Here is a 21,054-nt window from a genome sequence, read left to right as displayed (position 1 = left end):
ATATAACGACCAAGCACCAAAGAGGAGACTAACACTAAAGGCCTAAGCCAATAAATCAAGTAAAAAGGAGCAATGATGAAGACCCCCACGACCCCTCAACGATCCCCACGGATCTTGAGGCAGCCAAAGAAGAGGAAACCATGTTGGCTCACGATCTGAGCGTCCCAAGCTCAGACCGGGCATCTCAATGATCAACCCGAGCATCCCGAGCATAGGACGAGCGTCTCTCCCAGCAGATTAAGCATCCAAACAAAGGCAATACATGGGGTTCCTCCTGGGACTTGCAAGGCTCTAATATTCTTTTAAAAGGGTCTAATCATCATTTAAGCCCTTAGTTAACCTAATCCTTGTACTACTATATATACCCCTCTTGTATTTAGGGGAGAAAAAGCCCTCTTAGTGGAGACAATGCTTCCTTAGTTTAGATTAAGCTTTCATTAGGAGTATATTAGAATAGATTAGTCTTTAATCATTCCACAAATTACACATTAATCTTTCCTTAATTATGGTTCAAGATTTATTATTGGGTAATTGAAGATTATTGGGTTATTATTGGAGAATTGACAACTCTTCATCAATCAATCAAGTTCTCTTCTATTATTCTTTGCTTTCCATTTGTTCATCTTAATATTGGTATAATATCTTTGCTCTTTACTCTTTATTGCTTATTTCTTCACTCTTTCATCATGTTTATGCTTGTTAAGATGATTGACACCATTGATAACATGTCTTCCATGATAATGAGTGATTAGTCTCCTAACTAGGGATTAGTGGGGGATTAGGGGAGTTAATCATGGGGAAGATTTATGCTTAAAGAGTTCATATGAATGCTTGCTTATTATTTTACAACTTATTCACATGTCATGTTTGATGAATTGCTTGATTGACAACCTAACATATTTCTCTTATCCTTTCACAAGACTTGTAAGACATCAACCAACACAAGGCTTGTTAGACCATGCAAATAGTTGATTAGGAAGGACTAAGTCGATTGTAGGTGTTGTAAAGTCTTGACCGACTCGGCACCGGGACCCAAACCTTCTTAGGACTCATTTATGTTACCTCACTATGAATAGGGAAAACCACGTCAACTTATAGGTGTTGTAAAGTCTTGACCGACTCGGCTCCGAGACCTAATTTTACCCTAGATATTGTAAGAGATATACTAAATTGATTCGAACAATAATAATTGCTTGCATCTACATGATTCATTTATGCTATCTTACCATGATTCCCCTATGATCCCATGATTCCCTAGTATTGTTTATCATTTGTTTACATCTTTTAATGTATTGCTTGTTTTACTTTATTGCTTTCATTAGTTTAGACTCATCAACTTCAACCCAAATCAATTGTGACACTAGCATAAATTGAGATAGATAGACTTAGAACCCAAAGCACACCGTCCCGTGGATCGACCTCGACTTAACCACTAACTAGTTGTTTGTTGAGATTATAAATGTGTGATTGAGTGAACAACAACTCGCTCACCATCAGTAATCACTTAAACTTTTTATTTAAAGTACGTTCTTCGATGGTCTATTTGATATACATTGCCTCAGGCAACCGAGATGGTAGCACTCTAATACATTAGGTGGTCTTGGTAAGGCACCCTTGTGTATGGGGGTGTTACAAAGTGGTATCAGAGCGGCGATTTTGGAACCTGTAACTAATGAATCTAATGAACTTAGGGAGTTAAACTAAAATGAACCTGGATAGGAGCTGTTAGGAGCTAATGCAAAGACTTGGAAGTCGTCCTAAAGTCACGAACTCGCCCTACAACTTTGAACCGGTCACTATGGGGTATTATGGGGATCATTATGTGTTTACTAATGTTCATATGAATAGATTGGATGGATGATATGTGATTGAATGGAGGATATGGTGGAGAAGATGAAGGTAATTGTATATGATAATGTGATTTATGGTGAAGCATGTTGTATGGTGATATGATTTATAATGTGGCAATATTAGTAACATGTGAATAGGAGATGTTGTATACGTATGTTTTATTTTGATGAAAAGTTATAAAGTTAAAGGCATGTGGGTAGTTAGAATCGTCAGCATGACTCGATCGAGTGGGGGTAACTCGATCGAGTAGGGTGGACTCGATCGAGTGGGATGAGCTCGATCGAGTGGGTATATGTTTACGTTGAGCAGTAGCTACTGTTTTGTACAACTCGATCGAGTAAGGGGAGTACTCGATCAAGTGTCGGCTACTCGATCGAGTACGTATGTGACTCAATCGAGTGTGTTTTATGTCAGTTCTGGTCAGGTTCTGGAGTTGGGGTACTCGGTCGAGTAAGTGGATAACACGATCGAGTGACCTCTACTCGATCGAGTAGGTGTGGTTACTCGATCGAGTAGGTGATGTGCGGGTCATATTTGCTTTGAGGTGTAGGCTATGTGCTTACGTTTATCTCTCCTCTTATAGCTCAAAGATATGCCGCCAAAGAGGTCTGCTATGTATGCTAGGGCTTAGGAGATGAGTGTTGATGAAATTTCCAAGATGCTTGAGCATCAGAATGCGCTTACCGAGGCTCTTAAGAGGTTTGGGAAAGATAAGGATGCCGGGATAGACTTTGCCAAGATGAGCACTACAATATCCCGCTTCAACCCAATGAACTACATGGGTACAGGTGCGCCGATTTTGCTCGACAATTGGCACCGAGAGATGGAGAATATCTTGGGAGTGGTACACTGTCCCAAAGAGTTTAAGGTAGAAAAAGCTGCGATCTACCTGAGAGATGCAGCGGGGGAGTGGTGGGACAAGGTAAGAGAGAGTGCCTTAGACCTTTATCTGAAGCAGGGTAAGTCTGTTATTCTATGGACCGAGTTTAAGAGAGCTATGAGAAAGGAGTTCGTTCCAGAGCATGTACGTAGTAAGTTGAGGGAGGAGTTTGATTCTATCAAGATGATCTCGAATATGATAGTGGCGGAGTATTATCACAAGTTCAATGAGAAATCAAGATATGCTGAGGATATGGGGCTAAATCAGGAGAATTTAGCACTTCGCTTCGAGAAGGGGTTGACTTACCAGATCATGGAGAAGCTACCGGTTGGGGTCCTTACTGATGTTAAGGAAGTTTATGAGAGAGCATGACGAGCTGAGAGGTTAGTCGAAATGGTCAAGGAAAACAAAGAAAGGGGTCCGGAAAAGATAAAGGCTGCGAGTGATAATGGTGGTCAGTCTAGTTACAAGAGGGGTAACCACAATCAGGCAAGGGCTTATTTATCAGGATCGGATTTCAGTGGTGGATCTTCTTATGGTCGTGGTCGAGGTAGTAGTAGCAGTTGGAGTATCTCGTGTTTCAACTGTGGTGGTATGGGCCACAAGAGGCACGAGTGTACTAGTGTCGGGGGAAGAGGTTTTCAGAGGCCATCATAGGGAAGCCTTTCGCAGGGTCCGACACAGAATTATGCTAGCAACCGACCAGCTGGGTCATGGAATAACCAGGGAGGGCAGAGTAACAACAACGGTGGGTTCAACCGTAATGGCGGTAATTCTTATCAGAAAGCTGCGGCTAAAAACAATCAGGGGTCAGTTGCCAAGCCTTCTACTTCAGCTATCATAGTCGAGGGGTGGACAAAAGACCAGTGGGAAACTGTTTATGATGGACAAGAAAGCTGCTGAGGATGATGCACATGTGATCACCGGCACCTTTCTTGTTAATGATGTTTCTACCTTTGTTTTGTTTGATTCGCGGGCGTCACACTCTTTTGTATCGTCGGCTCATGCTAAGTATATGGGTTTGAGAGAGTTTGAGTCTGTAAAAGATGAAGTTTGTATACCGTCGGGTGAGTCAGTGTCTTGTGGGAGGTTATATAAGGGGGTATCCATGATAGTTGGGCAAGTTGATTTTCCAGTGGATTTGTTAGAATTTCCTATGGATGGTTTTGAGATGATAGTTGGGATGGATTGGTTGGGTAAGTACAAGGCTAGGATAGATTGTCACCAAAAGAAAGTTTCTTTGAGAGGTCCTAAGGTATTTAGCGTGTCTTATCGTGGGTTTGTTGTCAAACCCAAAGTCAAAGTGATTGCAGGGGTGACCTTGAAGTCTTACTTAAGGAAGGGGTGTCCTTTGATTCTATGCCATATGAAAGATCATAGTATGGTAGAGCCGACGGCAGATGAGATACCAGTGGTGGGAGAGTTTCCAGATGTTTTTCCAGAGGAGATACCGGGTTTACCACCAAAGAGAGAGAGATAGATTTCAGTGTAGAGTTGAAACCAGGGACGGGACCGATCTCTAAGGCCTCGTACCGCATGGGTCCTAAGGAGTTAGGGGAGCTGAAGAAACAGTTGGATGATTTGATAGAAAAGGGGTACATTAGACCTAGTGTATCGTCGTGGGAAGCATTAGTTTTGTTTGTGAAGAAGAAAGATGGGAGCTTGAGGCTGTGTATCGACTATAGGGAGCTGAACAGTGTTACAGTGAAGAACAAGTATCCTTTACCAAGGATAGATGATCTTTTTGACCAGTTGAGTGGGGCCGGAGTCTTTTCAAAGATTGATCTGAGATCAGGGTACCATCAGGTGAGGATTCGGGATGAAGACATACCAAAGACAGCTTTTCGACCGAGGTATGGTCACTATGAGTATGTGGTGATGCCGTTTGGGTTATCTAATGCGCCGGTAGTGTTTATGGATTTGATGAACCGAGTTTTCAGTCAGTTCTTAGATTAGTTCGTGGTGGTGTTTATAGATGACATCTTAGTCTATTCGAAGACTAAGGAGGAGCACGAGGAGCATTAAAGGTTGATGTTGCAAACTATGCACGACAACCAGCTGTATGCAAATTTGTCTAAGTGTGAGTTCTGGTTAGGGAAAGTGGCTTTTCTGGGTCACGTGATTTCTAAAGAGGGTGTATCTGTTGATCCTAGCAAGATAGAGGCGGTGTCTAAGTGGGAAGCACCAAAGAATGTGGCTGAGATCATGAGTTTCTTGGGTTTGTGAAGAGTCTATCCAAGTCGAAATACTTGAGAGGGGGGGTGAATTGAGTATTTAAAAAACTTATGCCCACTTTTTATTTTATGTCTAAATAATTAATTACTTAAAGTTTATTGACTAAACTTTAACTAATTAACTAAACGATTTATAAACATAATGAAATGAACGATAAAGAAAATTGCAAGGACACACGATATTTGAAGTGGTTCAGCTTCACACGTCGAATCCTACGTCCACTATTCTCGATTAATAATTTTAGTACCTTTCTCTAAATTACAAAATTATCAACCCACTCGTATAACTAATTCTAGCTATAACTCAATTTGAATACCACTAGATATACGGTTTTGACTATCTTAAGTTACTAAGAAAGCACTTGATTGTTCCTCTAGGTGTTTACACAGTTGAATGAGTAGAAAGAATATGAAGTACTATTATCTTATAACGTAACCTTAAGAATTAATATGCAAATTAAAGAGCGTGACTTTTCGTAAAAGATTTTCAAATGCAAAACAAATAAAATACTTGATTAGAATTTAAACTCAATTTGTTTGCAAGGAATTTTTATATTTCGAAAAGCTTCTGCTAATCAATGAACATCATGTGTATATATATAGTAGAAGAGAGACACTAGGGTTTTGGTCGAAACCCTAAGTGTGTCGTGAGGTATAGTAGTTTGTCCCATAAGAAACAAATCTTATCTCTTCTTAATTTAATCTACTAAATATTTTGATCAAGTAAATTAAAGTAAATCTAATATAATTGATGAGATATGAAAATATCTTATAACAATATATTATGGATTTGACCTAATAATATTTACTTGCATAGGGAGTCAACTCGGCACTTACACGGCTCATAAGCCTATCTTAGCCGAAACCCTAGATCATAATATCAAGGATTAGATTATGGTTAGGTTTAGATAATTTAGCAAACCCTAGGTAGCATGACGACTCATAAGTCGTTTTACTAACCAATAGGATAACGTAAATTATTCATTCTAAACAAACCTTATTTCATCTCTATCATATACACACATGATTTCGAAACATATTTAAAGAATTTTATCTTTTGAAAATTGATTTTAAAACTGTTAAAATCGTGCCTTTAAAAATGCATCCCAAAGTTATAGCATAAATGACTATAACCTTAAGTTTGGTAAGTAAAGTTATAGGTGAAATAGCTATAACTTTACCTTCCCAATATTACTTCTTAAAATATCTTTGTTATTAGATGATGTCCTATACTAGCTAATCTTCCCGGAGATCTTCAGTGGTAGGATCATCTATTTATCTTGATCATAAGCTCTTCATCTTAAGCTTGTTATAGACTTGATCGAGCCTTTTGCTTGAGTGTTCATCATACTTGAAACTTTTATAGTTACTATGACGCTTTAAGAATCTTCAATATTATAGCTCAAGCTGCTATAACATTACTTGAACGATGCTTCACAAATCTTCAATGTTATAGCCAAAGTTGCTATAACATTACTTGCTTAAGTTGTAACTTTAATCAATCTATTAAAGACTAAACAAACGATTATGAGCAAGAGTATATATAATATAAAGTACACACTTGTCATTATCAAAACTAATCATATATCTATAGGGTCCAACAGTTTGGCAGGGTACTATCAACGGTTCGTGAAAGACTTTTCGAAGATTGCCAGACCTATGACCGCGTTGATAAGGAAAGAGAACAAGTTTCGTTAGGACGAAAGTTGTGAGATGGCGTTCCAAACATTAAAGGAGCATTTGACCACAAGCTCCAGCTTTAGCTTTACCTGAGGGGAGTGAGAACTTTGAGGTGTATACAAATGCTTCAAAGAACGGGTTCGGTTGTGTGTTGATGTATAACGGGAAAGTCATTGCCTATGCTTCTAGGCAACTGAAGCCTTATGAGGAGAAATATTCGACGCATGATCTAGAGTTGGGTGTCGTTGTGTTTGCTCTCGAGATTTGAAAGCACTACCTTTATGGGGCGACCTTTAAGATGTTTTCTGATCACAAGAGTTTAAAGTACATCTTTACTCAAAAGGAGCTGAACATGAGACAGCGGAGGTGGATGGAGCTTATCAGGGATTATGACATGGATATCATATACCATAAAGGGAAATCAAACTTGGTTGCTGATGCGTTGAGTAGGAAGAGTGTGCATTCTCTATGCACAGCCATGTCTTTGATGAGGTTGACAGATGAGGTAGGTAAGAAGAGGATAAATGTGATTTAAAAAGGGGATGCTAGGGCAGACTTGATAGTGGAACCGTGAAGAGTTTATCGATCCAAAATACTCAAGAGGGGGGTGAATTGAGTATCTAAAACTTTATCCCAAATTTTCGAATGTCCGTATGAGCATGACTTAATAATTATTTACTTAAAGTTTATTTATTAAACTTTAACTAATTAATTAAATGACGTTAAAACGTAAAGAAACGAACAACAAAATCAGTGACACACGTGATTTTGAAGCGGTTCAGTTTCACAAGTCAAAACCTACGTTCACTATTCTCGATTAATAATTTTAGTACCTTTCTACGGATTACAAAATTACTAACCCACTCGTACAACTAACTCTAGTTGTAACTCAAATGAGTATCGTTAAATACTCGGTTTTATCTAACTTACGTTAATAAGAAAGCACTTGATTGTTCTTCTAATTGTTCACATGGATGAACGAGTAAGAAATAATATTTAAGTACTATGATCTAATAACGTAATCTTACAGAATAATAAGAAAGATCATAGTATGGTAGAGCCGACGGCAGATGAGATACCAGTGGTGGGAGAGTTTCCAGATGTTTTTCCAGAGGAGATACCGGGTTTACCACCAAAGAGAGAGAGATAGATTTCAGTGTGGAGTTGAAACCAGGGACGGGACCGATCTCTAAGGCCTCGTACCGCATGGGTCCTAAGGAGTTAGGGGAGCTGAAGAAACAGTTGGATGATTTGATAGAAAAGGGGTACATTAGACCTAGTGTATCGTCGTGGGAAGCATTAGTTTTGTTTGTGAAGAAGAAAGATAGGAGCTTGAGGCTGTGTATCGACTATAGGGAGCTGAACAGTGTTACAGTGAAGAACAAGTATCCTTTACCAAGGATAGATGATCTTTTTGACCAGTTGAGTGGGGCCGGAGTCTTTTCAAAGATTGATCGAGATCGGTACCATCAGGTGAGGATTCGGGATGAAGACATACCAAAGACAGCTTTTCGACCGAGGTATGGTCACTATGAGTATGTGGTGATGCCGTTTGGGTTATCTAATGCGCCGGTAGTGTTTATGGATTTGAAGAACCGAGTTTTCAGTCAGTTCTTAGATTATTTCGTGGTGGTGTTTATAGATGACATCTTAGTCTATTCGAAGACTAAGGAGGAGCACGAGGAGCATTAAAGGTTGATGTTGCAAACTATGCACGACAACCACCGTATGCAAATTTGTCTAAGTGTGAGTTCGGTTAGGAAAGTGGCTTTTCTGGGTCACGTGATTTCTAAAGAGGGTGTATCTGTTGATCCTAGCAAGATAGAGGCGGTGTCTAAGTGGGAAGCACCAAAGAATGTGGCTGAGATCATGAGTTTCTTGGGTTTGTGAAGAGTCTATCCAAGTCGAAATACTTGAGAGGGGGGGTGAATTGAGTATTTAAAAAACTTATGCCCACTTTTTATTTTATGTCTAAATAATTAATTACTTAAAGTTTATTGACTAAACTTTAACTAATTAACTAAACGATTTATAAACATAATGAAATAAACGATAAATAAAATTGCAAGGACACACGATATTTGAAGTGGTTCAGCTTCACACGTCGAATCCTACGTCCACTATTCTCGATTAATAATTTTAGTACCTTTCTCTAAATTACAAAATTATCAACCCACTCGTATAACTAATTCTAGCTATAACTCAATTTGAATACCACTAGATATACGGTTTTGACTATCTTAAGTTACTAAGAAAGCACTTGATTGTTCCTCTAGGTGTTTACACAGTTGAATAAGTAGAAAGAATATGAAGTACTATTATCTTATAACGTAACCTTAAGAATTAATATGCAAATTAAAGAGCGCGACTTTTCGTAAAAGATTTTCAAATGCAAAACAAATAAAATACTTGATTAGAATTTAAACTCAATTTGTTTGCAAGGAATTTTTATATTTCGAAAAGCTTCTGCTAATCAATGAACATCATGTGTATAGATATAGTAGAAGAGAGACACTAGGGTTTTGGTCGAAACCCTAAGTGTGCCGTGAGGTATAGTAGTTTGTCCCATAAGAAACAAATCTTATCTCTTCTTAATTTAATCTACTAAATATTTTGATCAAGTAAATTAAAGTAAATCTAATATAATTGATGAGATATGAAAATATCTTATAACAATATATTATGGATTTGACCTAATAATATTTACTTGCATAGGGAGTCAACTCGGCACTTACACGGCTCATAAGCCTATCTTAGCCGAAACCCTAGATCATAATATCAAGGATTAGATTATGGTTAGGTTTAGATAATTTAGCAAACCCTAGGTAGCATGACGACTCATAAGTCGTTTTACTAACCAATAGGATAACGTAAATTATTCATTCTAAACAAACCTTATTTCATCTCTATCATATACACACATGATTTCGAAACATATTTAAAGAATTTTATCTTTTGAAAATTGATTTTAAAACTGTTAAAATCGTGCCTTTAAAAATGCATCCCAAAGTTATAGCATAAATGACTATAACCTTAAGTTTGGTAAGTAAAGTTATAGGTGAAATAGCTATAACTTTACCTTCCCAATATTACTTCTTAAAATACTGTTATTAGATGATGTCCTATACTAGCTAATCTTCCTGGAGATCTTCAGTGGTAGGATCATCTATTTATCTTGATCATAAGCTCTTCATCTTAAGCTTGTTATAGACTTGATCGAGCCTTTTGCTTGAGTGTTCATCATACTTGAAACTTTTATAGTTACTATGACGCTTTAAGAATCTTCAATATTATAGCTCAAGCTGCTATAACATTACTTGAACGATGCTTCACAAATCTTCAATGTTATAGCCAAAGTTGCTATAACATTACTTGCTTAAGTTGTAACTTTAATCAATCTATTAAAGACTAAACAAACGATTATGAGCAAGAGTATATATAATATAAAGTACACACTTGTCATTATCAAAACTAATCATATATCTATAGGGTCCAACAGTTTGGCAGGGTACTATCAACGGTTCGTGAAAGACTTTTCGAAGATTGCCAGACCTATGACCGCGTTGATAAGGAAAGAGAACAAGTTTCGTTAGGACGAAAGTTGTGAGATGGCGTTCCAAACATTAAAGGAGCATTTGACCACAGCTCCAGCTTTAGCTTTACCTGAGGGGAGTGAGAACTTTGAGGTGTATACAAATGCTTCAAAGAACGGGTTCGGTTGTGTGTTGATGTATAACGGGAAAGTCATTGCCTATGCTTCTAGGCAACTGAAGCCTTATGAGGAGAAATATTCGACGCATGATCTAGAGTTGGGTGTCGTTGTGTTTGCTCTCGAGATTTGAAAGCACTACCTTTATGGGGCGACCTTTAAGATGTTTTCTAATCACAAGAGTTTAAAGTACATCTTTACTCAAAAGGAGCTGAACATGAGACAGCGGAGGTGGATGGAGCTTATCAGGGATTATGACATGGATATCATATACCATAAAGGGAAATCAAACTTGGTTGCTGATGCGTTGAGTAGGAAGAGTGTGCATTCTCTATGCACAGCCATGTCTTTGATGAGGTTGACAGATGAGGTAGGTAAGAAGAGGATAAATGTGATTTAAAAAGGGGATGCTAGGGCAGACTTGATAGTGGAACCGTGAAGAGTTTATCGATCCAAAATACTCAAGAGGGGGGTGAATTGAGTATCTAAAACTTTATCCCAAATTTTCGAATGTCCGTATGAGCATGACTTAATAATTATTTACTTAAAGTTTATTTATTAAACTTTAACTAATTAATTAAATGACGTTAAAACGTAAAGAAACGAACAACAAAATCAGTGACACACGTGATTTTGAAGCGGTTCAGTTTCACAAGTCAAAACCTACGTTCACTATTCTCGATTAATAATTTTAGTACCTTTCTACGGATTACAAAATTACTAACCCACTCGTACAACTAACTCTAGTTGTAACTCAAATGAGTATCGTTAAATACTCGGTTTTATCTAACTTACGTTAATAAGAAAGCACTTGATTGTTCTTCTAATTGTTCACATGGATGAACGAGTAAGAAACAATATTTAAGTACTATGATCTAATAACGTAATCTTACAGAATAATAAGAAAATTGAAGCACGACTTTTCGTAAAGATTTTCGAATTGCAAAAACAAATAAAATACTTGATTAAGAATTTGACTCAATTTGTTTGCAAAGTAATTTTAATATCGCGAAAAGTTAATTTGAAATAATGAAGCACATGTGTATATATAGTAGAGGAGACAACTAGGGTTTATTCGAAACCCTATTAGTGCCGTGAGGTATAGTGGTTTGTTTCATAAGAAATAAATCTTATCTTCCCTTAATTTAATCAACAAAATATTTCAATTAAGTAAGTAAGATAAATCCAAATAATTGTTTAAGATAAAAATATCTTTAGACAATTTATTCTAGATTTAACCTAGTATATTACTTGTGCAAGGATTATAGTCGCTATGAGAAACGACTCATAAGCCCAACTCACTCAAAAACCCTAGTCAAAATACGGAGTGTGGATTTAGGGTTTATGTTTGGACACTTTAGCAAACCCTAGGTAGCATGACGACTCATAAGTCATTTTACTAACCAATAGGGTACACGTAAATTATTCAACCTTAACCCGTACCATGCCTCAATCATACATACACATATTTTTGAAAATATATAAATAATATGAGCTTTCGAAAATTGATTTTAAAACCTTGAAATCGTGCCTTCAAAATACAACCTAAAGTTATAGAACAAATGACTATAACATTAAGCTTGGTAAGTAAAGTTATAGGTGAAATAGCTATAACTTTACCTTTCCAATATTACTTCCAAAGATACCGTCATTAGATGATGTCCTATACTAGCTAATCTTCCTGGAGATCTTCAGTAGTAGGATCATCTCTTCATCTTGATCATAAGTTCTTCATCTTGAGCTTCTTATAGACTTGATCTTTTGCTTGAGTGATCATCATATTCGTGAATGAAGCGGTCACAATGATGCTTTAGGAATATTCAATGTTATAGCTCAAGCAGCTACAACATTACTTCAATTATGCTTCACAAATCTTCAAAGTTATAGCCATGGATGCTATAACATTGCTTGCTATTATTGTAACCTTTATTAAATCTAACAAATACTAATAAACGATTACGCGCAAAGAGTATATATATTAAAAACACACTTGTCATTATCAAAACACATCATATAACTATATGGTCCAACAAACCTGATCTTTATGATGATATTCGTAGGAAACAGGCTCTTGATTCTAAGATTCAGAAGTGGAGGGCTGGAGTAGAGAAAGGGACAGTGTCTCGGTTCTCTATCCATTTTGATGGGAGTGTTCGGTTTGATGGGAGATGGTGTGTGCCTAAGGATGATGAGTTGAGAAAGACAATCATAACAGAGGCTCATTGCACTCCGTATTCAGTGCATCCGGGTAGTTACAAGCTTTTTAGGGATCTTAATAAGACTTTTTGGTGGCCTGGGATGAAAAGGGAGACAGATGAGTTTGTGGCTAGGTGTTTGACATGTCAGAGAGTCAAAGGGGAGCAGCGAAGACCAAAGGGTAAGATTCAGTCCCTTGAGATACCTGAGTGAAAATGGGAATCTATCTCCATGGATTTCATAGTGGGTTTACCGAGGAGCCAGCAAAGTAATAACATGATATGGGTGATCGTTGACCATTTGACTAAATCAGCTCACTTTATTCCAATGAAAGATACATGGAGTAAGGTGCAGTTGGCAAATGGCTACAGAAAGCATGTGGTGAGGTTACATTGGTGCCAAAGGACATTGTGTCAGATCGGGATGCGAGATTCATTTTCCGGTTTTGGCAAGAGTTGTAGGAGTTGATGGAAACTATCTTGAAGATGAGTACTGTGTTTCATCCTGCAACAGATGGACAGACAGAGAGAACAATCAAGACTTTGGAAGATATGTTGAGGGCTTGTGTGATGGAGTTTGGTGGTAGTTGGGAAGATAGATTGGATTTGATCGAGTTTTCTTACAACAACAGCTACCATATGAGTATATGGATGGCTCTGTTTGAGGCTTTGTATGGGAGGAGGTGTAGGAGTCCGATTTGCTGGGATGATAGTGCTGAGAGAGTGGTTTTAGGACCACATATGGTACAGGAGATCATAGAATAAGTGAAAGTGATTCGGCAAATGATGAAAGCGGCCCAGGATCGACAAAAGAGTTATGCAGACTTACATCGTCGGGAGATCGAGTTTCAGGTTGGGGATTAGGTCCTTTTGAAAGTGTCACCAATGCGTGGGGTAATGCGGTTTGGTAAGAAACGGAGGCTAAGCCAAAAGTTCATTGGTCCGTATGAGATCTTAGATCGTGTGGGAGAGGTTGCTTATCAGTTAGCTTTGCCACCAGCTTTAGATCGTGTACATAATGTGTTCCATGTGTCTCAGTTACGACAGTAAGTGAGTGACCCTTCCCATGTGTTAGAGGTGGAGAACATCGAGTTAGATGAATCCTTGTCTTACCTTGAAGTGCCAAAAGAGATTCTTGATCGCAAGGTTCCCAAAACTAGATCTGGGGAAACAGTGTTGCCCAAGGTTCTATGGTCCAATCACAATGTTGAGGAAGCAACATGGGAGGTGGAAGAGGTTATAAAGGAGCGGTATCCAACTCTATGTGGTTACGGGGATGTAACCATGTTTCTTTTAGGGGGTCGGAGATGATCGCATAAGGTTTTGGTATGGTTTTATGTCGGTTTTGGTACAGTTAGTGGTTGCTTTGAGTTGGTATGAATTGTGTTTGGGTTTTGTTTTTGAGTTTTCGTTGCGTTGTTATGTCGTAGTTGAGTTAGTAAGTTTGTTTCTGAGTATGGGTTTGAACTTCGGAGACGAAGTTCATTTTTAAGGAGGGAATACTGTAATACTACGGCTTTATGAGTTGTTGGGTACTCTATCGAGTAAGTGAGTTTTGCATTCTGGACAGTGTTCTGCCTTAAGGCAACTCGATCGAGTAGGGGAAACTCGATCGAGTACCTCAGTTACTCGATCGAGTACATTGGTTTTTACGGATTTTTGGCCGGGTTTTGATAGCAACCCGAGAATAATATATAAAGTACATTTTCACCAGTTTCTGTTACTTTTACCTTATTCTAAACATTTTACAAAGAGAAAACAAAACTACGTTGCATTCTTCTCTCACATTGCTATCAAATCTAAGGACTTGAGTCGTCGGATTTCGGAGTTCTTTGCACCTTTAAGATCGTCATGTTGTGGGTAAGATCCTAGTACAGTTTTTATATTGATTCGTTTGTTTTGGTTTAAACCCTAATTGGGTAATTTGGGGATTTTGGGAGTCTTGTTGATTATGGATTGTGATTATATGATTATATATTGATAGGAGGTGATTTCGTAAAGGAGCCCTTTTGATCTGCTGATTGTGTCGAATTGTGGTGATTGCATTCCAGGTAGGGTTTTCTACTCAGTTATTGTATACATGATTATGAGATGGTTAATGGTTGATTTGCATGTGATTATATCGTAATTGATTTTGGTATTGTTGATATTGTAATTGGTTGTTGTCATTTATCTGTGGTTCGCGAGGTGCGCCCTCGGCTGAGTGGAGTCATTTTAGGGAGTGGCTTCACGCCCTTGATTCGCTCCTTTTGGTTCCTGTCACAAGGGTGATGTGCACATTAAGAAACATGGGTTGATCGCTCGATGGATATGAGCGGGGCTTAGGTGGGAACGGTTGTGGTCCCCCACTGGCGGAGTGGATTACTTGTTGCGACTGGTAATGTGGCAGGGCTAGACCTTCAGGCTAGTCAGATGATTTGTGATGTGACGGTGTTGGTGAATTGTGACTGTGTATTTGTTGTTGTATTATCTTATATTGTGTATGCAGTAACTGACCCCGTTTAATTGTTTTAAAAACTGTGGTGACCCATTCAGGGATGGTGAGCAGTTATTAAGCAGGTATTACTTGGATACGCGAGGGTTAGTTAGAGATGAGTCACCACGAGTCAGCTAGTAGTCTTCCGCTGTTATGTTGAGACATTTTCATTTGTTTAGTTGGTTTTTGGATTGGATTACTTGTATCGTATTTTATCAGTATGGTTTTGGCATGTAATCACTTAAAACTATTTATTTAAAGTACGTTCTTTGATGGTCTATTTGATATACATTGGCTCGGGCAACCGAGTTGGTAGCACTCTCATGCATTAGGTGGTCTAGGTAAGGCACCTTGGTGTATGGGGGTGTTACACTATATGCCTACAAGGTGTCCTCTAGCTTTATGCTCCAATCCTTCTTGACTTGGCAACAACTTTCTCAAGTATGGACTTGAGCTCATGATTTGAAACTTAAACTTGACCACTTGTTTGTGGATGATAGGCCAAGCCTCTTTTATGGGAAACCCCAAACTTTGCAAGTAATGCATCAAGTTATTTCTCACCGAAATGTGTGCCACGATCATTAATCATAGCTCTAGGAACACAAAAGCGCGAAAATATGATCTTCTTGAACAAGTTTATAACGGCAAGCATCATTTGTTAGGGTAGCAATCGACTCTACCCATTTAGAGACATAGTCAACGGCGACCAAGATGTAACGATTACCCTTTGATCAAGGAAAAGGGCCTTGGTAATCGATACCCCAAACATAAAAAAATTCCCACTTCAAGAATCCTAGTTTGAGGCATCTCATGCCTCCTTGAAATAGAGTCGGTTCTTTGGCAAGCATCACATGCCATCACGAAATTCTTGGCATCTTGGAACATAGTGGGCCAAAAAACCCGGATTGGAGAATCTTAGCAACGGTCTTGGATGGTCCATGGTGACCACCATAAGGAGAGGAATGACAACCTTCTAGAACACCTTTCACATCCCATTATGGGAAACATCTCCGGTATAACCCATCGGAGCAATGCTTGAACAAATTAGGATCATTCCATAGATAGAACTTGGCATCATGCATGAACTTCTTCTTTTATTGGTAGGAAAGGTTAGATAGCAACTCATGACCAACAAGATAGTTGGCAATATCGGCATACCATGGAGAATTGTCATCCACTATCATTAACGAATCATCGGCAAAAGAGTCATCAATTGGAATATGAATACTTCCATCATCAAACCTCAAACGAGAGAGGTGATCGGCAACAACATTTTCAGCCCCTTTGTTGTCACGAATCTCAAGATCAAATCCTTGCAAGAGCAAGATCCAACTAATAAGCCTTGGCTTTGCCTCCTTCTTTGAAAGTAGATGCTTTAAAGCGTCATGATCAGAATGGACAATGACTTTGGATCCAATTAAATATGAGCGGAATTTGTCTAAGGCATAGAAAATATCAAGAAGCTCCTTCTCGGTGGTGGCATAGTTTATTTGAGCCTCATCCAAAGTTTTGCTTGCGTAGTAGATTGCATGGAGCACTTTGTCCAAGAATGGCACCTACTGCATAGTCACTTGCATCACATATCAATTCAAAGGCCAAGTTCCAATCCGGTGATTGGATGTTAGGTGTGGAGATCAAAGCTTTCTTAATCATGTTGAAAGACTCAAGACAAGCATTAGTAAACAAAAATGGAGCATCCTTTAGAAGGAGCTCGGTAAGGGGCTTAGCAATTTTTTTAAAAATCCTTAATGAAGCGGCAATAGAACCCCGCATGGCCTAAAAAGCTCCTTACACCTTTGGCATTCACGGGAGGGGGAAGTTGTTCAATGACTTGAACTTTAGCACGGTCCATTTCAATACCTCTTTTGGAAACTAGATGACCAAGGACCACTCCTTCATTCACCATGAAGTGGCAGTTTTGCCAATTCAACACCAAATCAACTTCTTCCCTTCTTTTCAAAACTTTGGTCAAGTTAGCCAAACATGCATCAAATGTAGTGCCATAGATACTAAAATCATCCATAATAACTTCCATGATTGACTCAATAAAATCCGAGAAAATACTAGTCATGCAACGTGGGAAGGTGGCGGGGCATTACATAGACCAAAGGGCATCCTACGGTAAGCAAAGGTACCATAAGGGCAACTGAAAGTGGTCTTTTATTGGTCATCGGGGTGAATGGATATGTGGAAGAAACCCGAATAACCATCTAAGTAGCAATAGTACTTGTGACATGTCAACCTCTCCAATATTTGGTCAATAAAAGGCAATGGGTAGTGGTCTTTCTTGGTGGCCAAATTCAACCTCCTATAGTCAATGCACATGCATTATCCCGTCACAATTCGAGTGGGGATGAGTTCATTTTTATCATTTTTACTACCGTGGTCCCTCCTTTCTTAGGGACAATTTGGACTGGACTTACCCACTTTGAATCGGAAATTACATAGATAATTCCTGCATCTAAAAGTTTCATGACTTATTTTTTTACTACTTCTTGCATATTAGGATTTAATCGACGTTGACCTTGGACACATGGTTTATGATCCTCTTCAAGATGAATTCTATGCATGAAAAATTCGGGGCTTATACCTCTCAAATCATCAAGTGTATAGCCAATAGCTTTCTTATGTGCTATTGGGCCCTAACTATAACCGGGCACATTTCCGAATCATCAAGAAAAGCATATTTCAAATTCAAGGGGAAGGGTTTAAGTTCGGGTTTTTGTACCTCAACCTTGTTAGAAGTAGCAACCAAACCTATGAATTGAGAGTTGTCTTCCATTGGTAACTCCTCTCCATCTAGCTCCACGTCCAAAGCAATAATTTCATCACCTCCAATATCACCATCACATGCAAAAGATTCCAACAACAAGAGTGCCTCCAAGGGATATTTGCTTAAAGATCGAGGCTATGAGTCATCAACTATAACATCAATAGCATCTATGACTTCTATGGAATAACATAGCTCTTCTAACATTGGACTTTTCATGGCATTGTTCAAATTATAAGTGACCTTGTCATCACCTACTTTCAAGGTTAATTTACCATTCTTGATATCAATTACTGCGCTTGCGATGTGTAAAAACGGCCTTCCCAAAATGATTGGTATTTGAGCATCCTCTGCCATGTCAAGAGCAATAAAATCAACCGAAATGAAAAAATTTCTAACCTTAGCGGACAAATCCTCCAAAACACCCAAAGGGCGTTTTATAGAACGGTCTGCCATTTGAAAGGTGACACTAGTACATTTCAAGACACCCATGTTCAAGTTTTCACAAATAATGTAAGGCATCACACTCACACTAGCACCTAGATCACATAAAGCTTTATCAATGGTGTAGGTGCCAATGGTGCATGGAATGGAAAAGCTACCGGGATCTTTTAACTTAGGAGGGGACTTGTTTTGCAAAAGAGCACTACACTCGGCGGTGAATTTTATAGTTTCAACATTATCAAAAGTCCTCTTCTTAGTTAAAATGTCTTTCATGAACTTGGTATAAGAGGGGATTTGGGTGATTAATTCGGTAAAAGGAACGGTTACCTGCAAATTCTTCACCACTTCCATGAACTTACCAAATTGAGTCACCTTGTGAGCCTTTTTCAATATATGTGGGAAATACACTAGAATCTTTTCCGGCTCTTTGACTTGATCACCCTTCTTTGGAGGCTCCTCCCCTACATCGTCCACCGCTATTGGCTCATCAACTTTCTTTGAAACATCATCAACCTTCTTGGTGTCATCATCATTCTTCTTCCCAACTACCCCATCATCAACATAGAGCATAGGGGGTTCATCATAAGTGGTACCACTCCTTAAAGTGATGACATTTGTGGTGTCATAAGGTTGTGCTCCTTGAGGTGACAATTGACCTTGTTGTATTTGAGCATTGGAAGTAGCAAGTTGAGCAATTTGGGTCTCAAGCATTTTGATGCTATCATCCCTAGCTTGGTCACTCTTTTGAACATGAGTAGCCAAGCTCTTTTGTGTCTCAACCACTTGTGTCATTAAGGCCACCATCTTTCTCATTTGTTGGTTGATTTGTTGGGAACTTGACGATTGACCTTGAACTTGTTGGCTTTGGAAAGGTTGTTGAAATCCTTGTTGAAAATTTTTTTGGAGTGGGGGTCTTTGTCCTTGATTTTGAAAACCCGGTGGAGGGACATTTTGCATTTGCCTTTGTTGTTGTGGCATATTTTAAATTTGGTGTTGTGGATTTAGAACATTGTTGCTCTTGTAGGGGAAATTGGGATGGTACTTTGTATTTTCATTGTAGGTGTTGGGGAAAGGGCTAGCACCTTGCCTAAAGCTTTGGTAGGCATTCACTTGCTCAATTATACTCTTACACTCTTGGAATCCATGCCCTGCACCCCACAAGCTTCACACAAAATGATTTGGCTAGTGACATTGACTTTTTCATGGAATTGTGAATGAGCTTGATCTTTGATTATCAACTTATTTTTGGAAAAGTGCCACTTGAGCTTTCAAAAGATATATACTTGGATCCCCTTCCTTGGCCTTCAATGGGGTACTACGGGAGTTGGCATATTGGGAGTCATGTACCGCCATAGATTCAATGGTAGAATGATCAAGCTCCACATCAATTTGGTCGAGTCTCCCATTGTTAGTGGAGTCCAAAACTCGACGCGATTCGGCAAAACACCCATTATAAAATGTGATGGCAAAGAACCATGGGTCTAACCCATGATGAGGGCACTCTCTTTGCGATTCCTTTTATCTTTCCCATGCTTCATATAAACTCCCATGACCATTTTGACGAAATCCCGTGATTTGGCTTCTCAATTGTTAAGTCTTTTCTGGTGGGAAATATTTTTGATAAAAAGCAAGAGCCAAAGCATCCGAATCGCTAATTCCCATCGCTTATTTATTAAGGCTATTGATCCATAACTTGGCCTTATCCTTTAAACAAAAAGGTAAGAGTATCTCATGAATTTGAGCTTGAGTAACCTCTGTTTGCCTAATCATAGAGCAATAGTCACAAAAGTTTTGACCATGCAAATTAGGGTCTTCTATTGGGCTCCCACCAAATTGCTTCCTCACAACAAGGCTAATGAAATCCGGCTTGATCTCAAAATTTGCCGCATCAATTTGGTAGTAGCAATACCCCTAGGAAGCATAGCCGCGGTGGGCTTAGAATGATCGGATAAGCGAACCATCTTTTTTTATTATTGGTTGGGAAGTAGAAGCTTCCTCCTCTTCAAGAGCTTTGAGATCCTCTATGTAAGATGTTCGAATGCTTTCAAGTTCAGCAAGTGATGCGGCCTCGGTAATCTCCTTAAGGAAGCGTAACTGTCTACGCAAGGTTTTCTCGGGCTCGGGATCAACGGGTAGTACTTCACCGATTCGAGAGGACCTGGGCATAAGACAAAAACCTAGAAGAGATTATAAGTAACGGTCTCAAGGAACAAGTGTTCCTTAAGACAAAGCACAACAAGATAGAATTCAACTAATCACAAGCAACGAAACCGTGCTCCCCGACAACGGCGCCAAATTTGATAGGCTTGTCGCACACCTAACAAAGATAAATTACCCTAGGCTTACTAACCAACAAATAAATGTAGTTAGGGAAGTAGGGGTCGATTCCAGGGAGACGGGGATGCAAAAATGATTAGTTATGGGTAGAGTTCTATCAAGGTCGGTCACGATTGTTTTGATTTGGTTTTAATTTGATTAATGTAAAAGCAAATATAACAACGAGTTGTAAATAAATATGATAAGGAATCTAGGGTGAATGGGGTTGCACATGTGATTAGCATAAGATTATGTCAAATTAGATGAACATATGATCAATTGTTTTTTAGGTTGTAAGCAATTTCCTCTCGGCCTATCACTTAACCATAGAACGATTACTAACAAATTTTCGCATAATTTAGGTCGAACTACTATATCATTCCATGTCTAATTCCACCCCGAGTTTCGTTCTTAGGATGAGAATAACAAATTAATCAACGATTATGGCAAACAATCAAAGATTAACAATAATAACAAGCATGTATATAAAAAACAAATT

General features: G+C 38.7%; 1 protein-coding gene and 1 non-coding gene across 2 annotated transcripts; one reads left to right on the top strand and one right to left on the bottom strand.

The window, feature by feature from the left end:
• Window positions 1-16,119: 16,119 nt before the first annotated feature.
• Window positions 16,120-17,060, bottom strand: LOC141620261 (uncharacterized). The gene is made up of 2 exons (XM_074437180.1): window positions 16,820-17,060; window positions 16,120-16,430 (listed from the first exon to the last, which is right to left on the bottom strand). The coding sequence occupies exons 1-2, from the start codon at window positions 17,058-17,060 to the stop codon at window positions 16,120-16,122; spliced, it is 552 nt and encodes a 183-aa protein (XP_074293281.1).
• A 2,662-nt stretch (window positions 17,061-19,722) lies between these two features.
• LOC141624875 (small nucleolar RNA R71) lies at window positions 19,723-19,828 on the top strand. Its single transcript, XR_012534679.1, has one exon. It is a non-coding gene; the product is annotated as a small nucleolar RNA R71 (small nucleolar RNA).
• The last annotated feature ends 1,226 nt before the right edge of the window (window positions 19,829-21,054 follow it).

The sequence above is a fragment of the Silene latifolia genome, chromosome X (genome assembly GCF_048544455.1).
Source record: "Silene latifolia isolate original U9 population chromosome X, ASM4854445v1, whole genome shotgun sequence".
Classification (NCBI taxonomy): domain Eukaryota; kingdom Viridiplantae; phylum Streptophyta; class Magnoliopsida; order Caryophyllales; family Caryophyllaceae; genus Silene; species Silene latifolia.
Note: the sequence above shows the minus strand (reverse complement) of the source record. Positions and strands in the feature narration are given on the sequence as shown.

Bases quoted from the DNA above. Each gene is read 5' to 3' on its own strand.
- LOC141620261 (XM_074437180.1), bottom strand. From the start codon at position 17,060: ATGGAAGTTATTATGGATGATTTTAGTATCTATGGCACTACATTTGAT. The intron at 16,431-16,819 runs GTGTAAGGAGCT...TTGGATCCAAAG, and splicing joins CCCTCCCGTGAATGCCAAAG to TCATTGTCCATTCTGATCAT.